Source organism: Rattus norvegicus, chromosome 18, assembly GCF_021556685.1.
Source record: "Rattus norvegicus strain SHRSP/BbbUtx chromosome 18, alternate assembly SHRSP_T2T, whole genome shotgun sequence".
In the NCBI taxonomy this organism is placed as follows: Eukaryota; Metazoa; Chordata; class Mammalia; order Rodentia; family Muridae; genus Rattus; species Rattus norvegicus.
Window position 1 is genome coordinate 73,309,515 of NC_141551.1, and position 11,967 is coordinate 73,321,481.

At 46.0% G+C, this 11,967-nt stretch overlaps 1 protein-coding gene across 1 annotated transcript; it reads left to right on the top strand.

Annotated features, from left to right (window-relative positions):
• The first annotated feature begins 696 nt into the window (after positions 1-696).
• Atp5f1a (ATP synthase F1 subunit alpha) lies at positions 697-8,633 on the top strand. Its single transcript, NM_023093.1, has 12 exons — positions 697-805; positions 2,392-2,470; positions 3,707-3,876; positions 4,674-4,847; positions 4,945-5,111; positions 5,266-5,414; positions 6,026-6,177; positions 6,278-6,502; positions 7,154-7,261; positions 7,377-7,521; positions 7,988-8,138; positions 8,416-8,633. Exons 1-12 carry the CDS (start codon positions 746-748, stop codon positions 8,495-8,497), a joined length of 1,662 nt encoding a protein of 553 aa, NP_075581.1. The 5' UTR covers positions 697-745; the 3' UTR covers positions 8,498-8,633.
• Positions 8,634-11,967: the final 3,334 nt, after the last annotated feature.

An 11,967-nucleotide genomic window follows, 5' to 3' on the forward strand; every position in this document is an offset into this window, starting at 1 on the left:
ACAGACATACATGCAAACAAAACACCCAAGTACATAATAAAATAAAACCTTTTAATTAAAAAAAAATTGGATATTTATTAAAAACCCAAATGGGGGCCAACAAGATGACCAGTGGGTAAAGCGCTTGCACTCCATGCTTGACCTGAGTCTGTTTCTCAGGATCTACATACGGTGTAAGGAGAGGACTGCTCTCTGGGCTCCACAAGCATGCCTTGGCACATACACATACACAGCACACACACTAATAATAATAAACAGTTTCAATAATCTCAGAATGTTCTCAGGATCTGAGGACTAAAACCCTCTGGGTGGGTACACTGTGCAAGAGTTTCCCCGACCCGGACTGCTCTTCATCTATGCAGTTCGCCCTAGGTGGGATGAAGTTCAGTTCTAGGACGCTTCCCCTCTGGTTCTGCAACTCACGTGATCTCCCGGGCAACAACCACAAGGTCGATTCAAAGAGACCAAAAATTAAAATGATAAGTGCCAAGGAGGAGGCTGGAAACAATTGATTCGTTCATTTTTAGTCCTAAACTTTAAAAAAAAAAAAAAAAAAAAAGTTGTTAAAAAAAAGAGGCCCATATCTTAAAAAAAAAAAAAAAGATTTGCATCCGGAGGAGCTGGAGAAGGGCGGTACTTCCGGGTCAGGTGGGCCGGCTGCCTTGACCTTCCTTCGCGCTCGGCCATTTTGTGCCAGTCGTCCGGAGGCTGCGGCTGCAGAAGATCTCTCCAAGAAGCTGCAAGGATGCTGTCCGTGCGCATCGCCGCGGCCGTGGCCCGTGCCCTCCCTCGACGGGCGGGACTGGTGAGCGCCGGGGCCTAGGCAGGCTGGCGTGGGAGCGGCTCAGGTCTCTGCGGATCGGAGCGCGGTGCAGTGCAGGACTGGGGCGGACGGCGCCATCTTGCACCGTGGCTGCCAGGCAGCGCGGACGGCAAAGGGGCTCTTTTGCAGGCCTTCGGTGCGCTGTGGGGCGTGGATCCGTGACCTCGGCGTTGCGGGCAAAGGGGCTTTAGGAAGGTTTCGATCTTGGGGTGAGGGCGGGGCTAAGGGTGAATGTCAGGGTTTGTGCACTGCTTGTCTGGCCTGCCCTGTGGCTTGTTCCTGGGGTCTGGCTCCGCTGAAGGTCAAAGGAGCTGTCAGCAGCCTTCTGCAGGAGGAGAGTCTGACATTGTATGAAGGTCAACAGGCCGGAGCATTTCACCTCTGCTCGGAGGTCGTTTCAAGGGAAAGGAATAAATGAAAGTGACCCTTCAATTGTTGGATGGTCACTCACTTGGTGCTGTATACGGGAAAGGTCGCGAAAACATCGCGAGGTGCAGAAGCAGTTCATGTGGTTCATACCGTCAACAGTGGAGTTTTTGTAAATGGATTAGATTAGGCACAAAACCTGGTGGCTGACACTTTAAACGATTTTGTCCTTGAGTTGTCCACCTCATGAGGTCAATGCCCCCCACTAATGATCTCCCATGACGGTGAGACTAACCCTTAAGAAAACGGGATGGCCTTCTAAGTCCTATATAAATACATTTTCATTATAAAGGCAGTCCGAATTTAAAAGGCCAAATATACTTTCATGCTGCTTCCCTAACAAAACACTAGTTGGTAACATCTTAGTTTTCTGTTAGAAAAAAAGAAAAAGGCATTTTAAGGAAAGATTTGCATTGATTCCTATTAAAAGCTAGCCCATTCTGAGTTCAAAGTGGCCAGTCCCAGCATTGCAAGTAGAAAAATTTACAGGGTCCTGGGTTCCACTTTGCTGCTAGATTTGTTCAAGATAATTAAAATTTTGTCTCATTTTTCTAATTTCATCACAGCATTAATTTACTCACCTAGTATTTATTTACCTTTTAAAAAAAGAAAAATTGGAACTACATTGAGCCCCACCCCATTCAGTAGTTATCTTACTGAGATTTCCACAACTCAGTTGAAAAATAACATCAAAATAGTATTACCTAGATGTCTTTAAGGGAAAGATTTTTAACAATTGTTATTTCACAATAAGCTTCTTATAGTCTGTATAATAGATGCATTCTTTCCTGTGTAATTAAGTCATCAGCTTTCTAGCAACATTTACAGTCTGATCAGCATGAGTCCATCGTTAAGCCTCTCCTTTGTGGAGGTCTTGCCACCTGTTTTGTTGATTTTGAGACAGGGTCTTTCTGTGCAGTTCTGGCTGGCCTGGAACTTCCTGTGAAAATCAGCCAGCCTTGGAATTACAGGCAATCCTCCTGCCTTTGCCTCCCGAATGCTAGGATTACAGGCGTGTACCACCATACTCAGGCTGTGAGTGTGTGCGTGTGTGTACTTAACACGTGCATTCAAGAGTATAGCTTAGGTATGAGGGGAGCTTTCTAAAGAATCTGATTGGTTAAAGAATGTTTTTGTACTAGGTCTCCAAAAATGCCTTGGGGTCATCTTTTGTTGGTACAAGAAATCTCCATGCCTCTAACACTCGACTTCAGAAGACTGGTAAGTCAATTTTTAAGTGGGGAGCTTACCCCCAAATGTTTCTCCTTTGCAAAATGTTGTTACAGAAACTTAAGTGGCTTTATTGCTGTTTTACCACAGTGTCCCATTTAAAATGCTTTGTGTTGGTAGATTCTTTTTGTTTAATGAAATTATACTTTAGTTAAGCGGTATGGTTTCTGATGATTTCTTTTCAATGAAAAGAATGCAGTAGGCACCCTCTCTCATCTGTGGTTTTTCTTTTAAGCCTCATGCGAAAAGCATGAGAAAATGAACAATTTTTTCCTGATTGGCTTTTTCAAAGACAGTAGTATCTGTTACACCTGGAGGTGACAGTAGGGAAGTGAGGAGCCTGACACTGGACACTGGTGGGGAGTTTCTATGGAGATGTGCTGGAGGGCTTTTCCTCCTAGAGGTGCTAGGGATGGAACCTAGGGCTTTATTGGCAAATACTACTGAGCAGTGTGCCTGTCTATGTGCTAGGAATTTTAAAATAACGCTTGAATGTATACATAGTGTATTTATGTAGTAATATTGGCACTAGTACTTAGGTTCTTGAAAGGGGACATTTTATAACTTTTTGTTGTGTTTATTTTTGCATTTGTTTATTAAGCAAGCACATGTGTCTGAGCCATGGCGTACATGTGGAGGTTAGAGAACAACCTTCCTTCAGGAGCCAGCTCTTCCTACCTTGTGGGCCTTGGGGCTCTGTTTAGCAGGCTTGCAGATGGCTCTGAGCCATTCACAAGCTGCTGGCTATGTTACATTTTATTAAGGGGAAGAGACAGCTGGATGCATGCCTCAAGGCATTTGTTGAGATCAGAGGGGGGCATTGGGGGAGCCTGTTCTACCTACCATGTGGGTCTTGGGGATGAAGGTTGGGCTGATAGGTATATGAGCAACATAAAAAAAAAAACGATTTGTTTTTACGTATGTGTATGAGTGTATGCATGTGCCTGCTTGTCTGTGCCCACATGGGTTTCAGATTCCCCGGAACTGGAGTTACACAGTTGTGAGCTGTTCTGTGGGTGATAGGAACTGCGTCCAGATCCTCTGCAAGAGCAGCGAACACTTAACTCCTGATCCATCTCTCCCACTACAAGATCCCCAACTTCTTAAACAGAATTTATTTTATGTTTTAGGATGATTTTGATTATTATCATGAAACTGATTGTTGGGGAACGGGTTTTCGAGAAGCTGTTTGGACCAGATTGTTTAAATTGAGTTGTCCTCTCTCAGGCACTGCCGAGATGTCCTCCATTCTCGAGGAGCGGATCCTTGGAGCTGATACTTCTGTTGACCTTGAAGAGACTGGCCGTGTCTTAAGCATTGGTGATGGTATTGCCCGAGTGCATGGACTGAGGAACGTTCAAGCTGAGGAGATGGTAGAGTTTTCTTCCGGCTTAAAGGTAAATTATAAAGTAATGTTTTGTTATTTTAGGATCTGTGGCTTTGGTCTCTCCTTTAGTGATTCAGAGCCTGTCAAGAATTATAAACATATTAAGTCTCAGTTTGCCTCATTTCTCCCTATTAATACCTTGTAAAGAGAACAAGCTAGAAAGAGTTTGCTTAAGCTGGGTCCCATAGCCTCCCTTCCCTCATGTATACTGATGAAGTTTAGTAAACATCCCATAAATTTCAATGAGTTCCTATCCGTTCCTTTGTAGCTGTGGAGACCCTTTTTGCAAAAGTGTTTGGTTATATCAACTATATTCTTTTCCCAGTAAGAATAGTCTGCCCAATCCTGTTGAGACTTGATGCTCTAGGGAAGGGGGATGGAAAGGGGTAGGGGAGCACTCTCAGGGGAATGGTGGTGAAGAACTGTTGGAGGGGGGACCCAAGGAGGAGGGCAACATTTGGAATGTAAATAAATAATTTAGAAAAGGAAAAGAAAAGAAAGAATAGAATCATTACTGACAGGTGAAGAGGCAGTATGTAGCTGTGAGTAGTTCTGCCAGTGCATTGTGGGAGGTTGGGGACAGCACTCCAGTGTGCAGTGTGGAGGTCAGGACACCTTCCAGAGGGTCCCTTCCTACCTGTGATCACCTCGGGTCAAGCACCCGCTCTTAGCGAGTTCCTGAAGTCTTAACCAGGAACGGAAGCAGGCAGATGGGGAGCTGTGCTCGTCTGCCCTGTGATGCTGTTCTTTACGGGAACGTGGGAGAAGAGCCCCTCCTACCTCAGTGTTGTTTATCCTTTCGTGCAGGGTATGTCCCTGAACTTGGAACCCGACAATGTTGGAGTTGTCGTGTTTGGGAATGACAAGCTAATTAAAGAAGGTGATATCGTGAAGAGAACAGGAGCCATCGTGGACGTTCCAGTTGGCGATGAACTGTTGGGCCGTGTAGTTGATGCCCTGGGAAATGCCATTGATGGGAAGGTGGGTCCCTGCTTACTAGATGCTCGTGTGGTGGACGTCACAGCTAATCACTTTGAGGGTTCCTCTTATTTATTTTTAATGCTTAATATTTTTATAGGGTCCAGTTGGTTCCAAGATTCGCAGACGAGTGGGCCTGAAAGCCCCTGGAATTATCCCCCGAATCTCTGTGCGGGAACCAATGCAGACGGGCATCAAGGCTGTGGATAGCCTGGTGCCGATTGGCCGAGGTCAGCGTGAGCTGATTATTGGAGACAGACAGACCGGGTAATGACTCAACACCTGTTAAAAGTTCTAACTAACGTGGATTATGTTTTCTTTTGGGATGGTGAATGCTTTGGCTGTAATGGGGCAGTAGCAGACGGGAGCTCAATTGTGCCTGAAAATCCTGCATCTAGTGACATTTTTGCCTCTCCTAAAGGAAAACCTCGATTGCTATTGACACAATCATCAACCAGAAGCGTTTCAATGATGGGACTGACGAGAAGAAGAAACTGTACTGCATCTACGTTGCTATTGGTCAGAAACGGTCCACCGTTGCTCAGTTGGTGAAGAGACTGACAGACGCAGGTACTGGAGAGCGCTGGGCCCGTGGCCTCTCTGTAGATCATCTTGGAACAGCCTCTGCGTAACCAAGGCTGATACTCTCCAGGGAACTGGACCCTGGATTTGAGGTTTTAAAATGGGGTCTCGTGCAGGTCTGGCTGACCTTTACCAGTCTCTCCCTTCTACTTCCTGGTTGGGAGGGGCTGGAGGGTTGTGCCTGGCTTGAGTTACTTCCCAGGGTGTGAGGAGGGGTGTAGGGTCTCATCCGTCCCTGGTTGGCATTGAACTTGTCACACAGCCAAGGATAACCTGGGACGTTGGCCCCTCTGTCTCCACCTCCTGGGATTATAAGGACAAAGCTCATCGTTCTCGTTCATTTGGTGTCGGGATCAAACCTAGGACATTGACTTTGTTAGGCTGTCTCTACCAGCTCCATTCTCCTTTCACTTCTAAGTGGGTCCCAGGGCTTGAGCTGCTTTCAGGCTTATGTAGGAAGCTCCATTGCCCCCGAGACCCCTCTCAGTTTATTTATAAATGAGGGTGGCAGACAGTTTTTTGTCGTACACTTTTTAGGTTTTGACAAAAGTTGTCAAAAGTTTTGACAGCTTTGTGACTGTGACCCCTTTTCTCCTCAGATGCCATGAAGTACACCATTGTGGTGTCAGCCACTGCCTCTGATGCTGCCCCGCTTCAGTACTTGGCTCCTTACTCCGGCTGCTCCATGGGAGAGTATTTCCGAGATAATGGCAAGCACGCTCTGATCATCTATGACGACTTATCCAAGCAGGTCAGGGGATGTCTCTTACAACCCGTTTGTTTGCATTGTAGTGGAAGTTAACACATGCAGCTTGTTTAACAGATGAATTTCACCGCATTGTGTACCACAGGCTGTTGCTTACCGCCAGATGTCTCTGCTGCTCCGCCGACCCCCGGGTCGAGAGGCCTATCCCGGTGATGTGTTTTACCTACACTCTCGCCTGCTGGAGAGAGCAGCCAAGATGAACGATTCCTTTGGTGGTGGCTCTTTGACTGCCTTACCAGTCATTGAAACACAGGCTGGTGATGTGTCCGCCTACATTCCAACAAACGTTATTTCCATCACCGATGGACAGGTATTGGGTTGACTAAAATTAGTGTAAAAACGGCTGGTTATTCTAAGGTACTGACTAATAAGGATAAACTTATTTGTAAATTGTCTTTACTCTTTTATGGAATACTATAAACAGAAAGTAAAGAGAATAGGGTCTCTAGAGATGCCTCAGCGGCTAAGAGCACTTGCTGCTCTGGTAGAGGACCTGGGTTTGAATCACAGCACCCATTTGACTGCTCATAACCACCTGTAACTCCACTTCCAGGGTCATTGGTTAGTCTTACTGTCTGTGTAGCTGAGAATGGCTTTAACCTTCAGCCTTCCTGCTTTAGCCTCCTAAGTGTTAAGATTAAAAGCGTGTGTCCTCCCTGCCCGGTCAGACATCTTTTGGTTCATATATACTCATTCTTTTCTAGCCCCAGATAACTTTAAGGCATATTTGAGAAATTGTATTCTACCTTGTTGTAGAATAGGACTTGGTATGGTCTAGACTGGCCAGGAATTGCATGGAGCTGAGACTAGCTTTGAATGTACAGTGGTCCTCCTACCTAAGTGCTGGGATTCATGTATTTCTGAAAGGTCACTTAGCAGTTTTGGGTTTCAATTTTTGGCACAGTGACTTAAGTTTGGGAGAAAGATTAAGCTTACCAAAGTCTGTGTACTTGCATTGCAGATCTTCTTGGAAACAGAATTGTTCTATAAAGGCATCCGCCCTGCCATTAATGTGGGCTTGTCTGTGTCCCGTGTCGGATCTGCCGCCCAGACCAGAGCCATGAAGCAGGTGAGTTCTCTTTGGCACAGAGGAGTTAGTCACTAGCTTACAATCTTGAGTGTGTGTGACCGGGGCTTTATACTGCCATGTGACAGCGAGTGGTAATGCTAACCCGTGTGCTCAGGTGGCAGGCACCATGAAGCTGGAGTTGGCCCAGTACCGGGAGGTCGCTGCTTTTGCCCAGTTTGGTTCTGATCTGGATGCTGCCACTCAGCAGCTCTTGAGCCGTGGCGTGCGCCTGACCGAGCTGCTAAAGCAAGGACAGTACTGTGAGTTCTTTTCATTTGGTCAGGTTCCTGCTGTACTTTAGGGTCTGTGTTGTAGCACTAACGTAGGCCTCACCACCATTTGAATGTAGTGTTGAAATGAGTAACCAGAAGCCAAGAATATTTAATGCATCTTCATGTTGTATGAATGTGGAATTTAGCAGATTTATTAATATCTGCTAATATTAGGATATTAGCATGTTTTTATCTTAGCTAAAAAATATAACCAGCAAATTATACCACAAATACTGTGTGACACTGCCAGGTTATAAGCAGTGCTTACAGGCTGTATCCAAAGGTTACACTTAGGGTTTTTGCAGGGGAGAATGGGAAGAGTGGTAAGTGGGATTATAGGTTCAGAGTGGCAAAAGGTGCGGTCCATAGAACTTGCTTGGTATTAGAAGGGAAAAGTCCGTGATTTTGTAAAATGGCATTAAAGCGATTCGTTTGCTAATTTGTCTGTTTTCAGCTCCCATGGCTATTGAAGAACAGGTGGCTGTCATCTATGCAGGCGTCCGGGGTTATCTTGATAAACTGGAGCCCAGTAAGATCACAAAGTTCGAGAGTGCTTTCTTGTCTCATGTTGTGAGCCAGCACCAGAGCCTCTTGGGCAATATCAGGTAAAGATGGGTTGGTGGCCTTTATTGTCTACGGCAGCTTTAGCGTAGTCTCTCTTACCCCGGGGGTGGGGTTGGGTTGGAATCCCGTCTGGCTGCGTACTACCCTGCCTGCTCTTGGCACAGCCTGGTGTGGTCTCAGTACCTGGCAGTCCTGCCTCAGGCTCACACGTGCGCACAGGTGTGAACTGCCTACCCTGTGAGGAGAGTTTAAGTTACCTGTAGGTTAGCCTTGCCGTTTGCAGAAGTCATTGAATCTTTTGTTTCTATTTCCAAACAGGTCTGATGGGAAAATCTCAGAACAGTCGGATGCAAAGCTGAAGGAAATCGTAACAAACTTCTTGGCTGGGTTTGAACCTTAAAGCCCTGCCACTGTCACCAGACACTGCTTTGGTTTTGTCATTTATTGTGGTAAAATCAGCACCATTTGTAAAGGTTTACTCTTGTACTCCCTGATGTACAGAAATCACATGAATAAAAGTTCCATATTGAGTGCTAGTTTGTGTGGGACGGGCTCAGATGTATCCTGGGACTTGTGGAGGTCAGAGAGCAGCCTGTAGGAGTCAGTGCCCTCCTTTCCCTGGGAATTTAACTCAGGTTATTATTTAAAGCTCGACTTCAGGGGTTGGGGATTTAGCTCAGTGGTAGAGCGCTTGCCTAGGAAGCGCAAGGCCCTGGGTTCGGTCCCCAGCTCCGGAAAAAAAAGAACCAAAAAAAAAAAAGCGCGACTTCACGTTGAGTTCCATGAGTTACTTTTGTGAGAGCACACTGTAACGCCAGGCATGGCTGGCCCCGGGCTGCTCGTGTACCAGACTGTGCTGCAGCTGGCGAATTGCTCTTATCCTGTTCTACTTACCGGTACAATCAGCGTGGATAGATGATTCAAGGCTGTCCACTATGAGATTCTAAAGTACTTTGTGATTGATTAAAAAAGACCTCTGCTCTGGAAACCTGTCTTGGTTGATGAATACGTAGCATGCACCAATGAAGCTCTAGGCCAGATCCCCAGAACCACATAAGCTTGAGAGATGCACACCCATGATCCCTCACTGTACTTGAGAATTGAGCAGGAGGATCAGATGTTCAAGGACGTTACTAACCATGTAGTAAATTTCAGGGTGGCCTGAGATAAATGAGACTGAGTCTAGCAGTCCATTGTGATCCCTTTTTTCCTGTTATGTGGTATTGGAAATTAACTTGGTCTCACAGCTGTGCAAGGCTTTACCATAGGCCTTGAGCTTTTGTTTTGAGACGGGGTTTTATAACCCAGGTTGACTGAAACTTAGTGTGTATGTAGTTGGTACTGTAGCTGCAGGTGACCTTGGCCTCTTGATCCTCCAGCCTCCTGCTTGGTAAATTATGGGTGTATACCACTGTCCCCCAGCCCCCTTGAGGCAGGGTCTCCTTGTACAAGCTAGCTTTGTAGCATTTGGCATGCCCAGGTTACTTATGTACTGGGGCCTTCTTAAGGAGGGCTTTGAATACCACTAAAGCTCTTAGTAATGAGCTGCCGAGAGGAAGGGAATATTTTGTTAGGTACTCCCTAAGAAAATAGACTATATGAGTGCTCTGTCTGCATGTCCACCTACATACCATAAGAGGGCATGAGGTCCCTTTATAGGTGGTCGTGAGCCACTTTGGTTGCTGGGAATTGAACTGAGCATCTCTGGAAGAGGTCTCAGTGTTCTTAACCACTGAGGGAGTCCCTCAGAAGCTGAACCAACCAAAGAACATAGCTTGGATAGCAAAGCAATCTCCAAATTGATCCATAAAAAGAGTTACATACTTGAACCATACAATGACATGATGTGCAATCCTATTTCAAGAGGGAGGAGCAGAGTCAGGATTGATTGGTTCACAGGAAGACCAAAACCCAGCAGGACTTCCTCCAAATAGCTCTTGTTTGGTATCCCAGGCTTCAATCTCAAAGGGCTTGCTTAGCTGGCTCTGCCCTGCCCTTCCGGCTTTACTCTTCAGCATACCACTTTCTTGGTCTCTTCTGCTTACTGTATGCAGTTTTTGGAAGATGCTTCAGGGTCCTGTACTCTCCCAACATCTGTGAGTCCATTGCAGTCCAGCTTCAGGGAGACTGAAGGGACACCTAACCCTGTCACACATTGCCCCAGCAGCTCTCAAACCATTGAGGAATCACAGCCCCTGAGCCTCTCTCTTGTCTGCCAAGCTACTACTGTGTTGATGACTCAGCTGCCAGCTCGGGACGGAGCCTTGGACCACGTTTACAGAAGCACTTGTGTGCTTTCTGGAAGCAAGGGCTTTGTTTGTGGCCTTGCTTTGAAGGCATCTTTTTCATCTTTCCAGGGCAGATCAGGAGATTATCTAATCTCTTCTGTCCCAGAGTACACATTCAGTTTGTCTTTATGCTTTGTCATTGTACATTTAAAAGCAGTAGCAACCACGTCACAGACTCAGTGTGGTGCTGTCTTGAATTTCTGCAATTAAATTAGTACCCTACTTTAGCCTCGGGCCCACTCTTAAGGCAAGTGCAGAATGCAGCGGGATTCTTGCTAAAGCCTTCAGCCCCGGAAGCTTCATGAGCTGGCTTCTGGTAGAACAGCCCAGTAAGCTCTGCTTAGAGCATTCAACCGCTCTTCTAGTGAGCTACATTCCTAAACAAAACATTTCTCAGAAGCCCAATTCTGTATTTATTTTCTGTTGCTGTAATAAAATACCACGGCTAGAAGCAGCTTAAAGATTAAAACAAGTTCTAGTTGCCTAGAACAAATGAAACTCAAGACGGATGATCAAAATGTGAATGCTTCACTCCTCTAAAAGGGGAACAAGAATACCCTTGGCAGGGAAGAGAGAGGCAAAGATTAAAACAGAGACTGAAGGAACACCCATTCAGAGCCTGCCCCACATGTGGCCCATACATATACAGCCACCCAATTAGACAAGATGGATGAAGCAAAGAAGTGCAGACCGACAGGAGCCGGATGTAGATCGCTCCTGAGAGACACAGCCAGAATACAGCAAATACAGAGGCGAATGCCAGCAGCAAACCACTGAATTGAGAACAGGACCCCCGTTGAAGGAATCAGAGAAAGAACTGGAAGAGCTTGAAGGGGCTCGAGACCCCATATGAACAACAATGCCAAGCAACCAGAGCTTCCAGGGACTAAGCCACTACCTAAAGACTATACATGGACTGACCCTGGACTCTGACCTCATAGGTAGCAATGAATATCCTAGTAAGAGCACCAGTGGAAGGGGAAGCCCTGGGTCCTGCTAAGACTGAACCCCCAGTGAACTAGACTGTTGGGGGGAGGGCGGCAATGGGGGGAGGGTTGGGAGGGGAACACCCATAAGGAAGGGGAGGGGGGAGGGGGATGTTTGCCTGGAAACCAAAGAATTATTATTAAGTATTAAATAAATTAAAAAAAGAAAGAAAGAAAAGGGGAACAAGAATACCAAAAAAAAAAAAAAAAAAAAAAAAAAGAGTGGAACATCTGGGTCGTATGGAACACCATTTTAAAAAAAAAAAAAAAAAAAAAAAAACAAGTTCTAGTTCATGGTTCCAGAGACAGAATCTGTAATGGTGGGGAAGCATGGCAGCAGAACCAGGAAGCAGGGTGAACAGGAAGCAGAGCAAGACTTAAATCCTTGAAGCCTGGTCCAGTGATGAGCTTCATCTAGGAGGGCTCCACCTCCTAAAAGTTGTATCATATCCCCAAACAGTGTCACCAACTCAAAGTGTTACTCCAAATGTCTCCCCTGGGGGACAGTTTCCATTCAAGTCCACCTAGGGACACAGAGCTGACAGCCGTGTTCCCATGAGTATCAGACTGACAGAGGGAAGAGAGAAGCACTACAC

Excerpts from the sequence above, each read along its gene's own strand:
- Atp5f1a (NM_023093.1), top strand. The coding sequence starts at position 746 with ATGCTGTCCGTGCGCATCGCCGCGGCCGTGGCCCGTGCCCTCCCTCGA. Across the intron at positions 806-2,391 it reads TCCCTCGACGGGCGGGACTG|GTCTCCAAAAATGCCTTGGG; the intron begins GTGAGCGCCGGG and ends TTTTTGTACTAG. Across the intron at positions 6,503-7,153 it reads TTTCCATCACCGATGGACAG|ATCTTCTTGGAAACAGAATT; the intron begins GTATTGGGTTGA and ends CTTGCATTGCAG.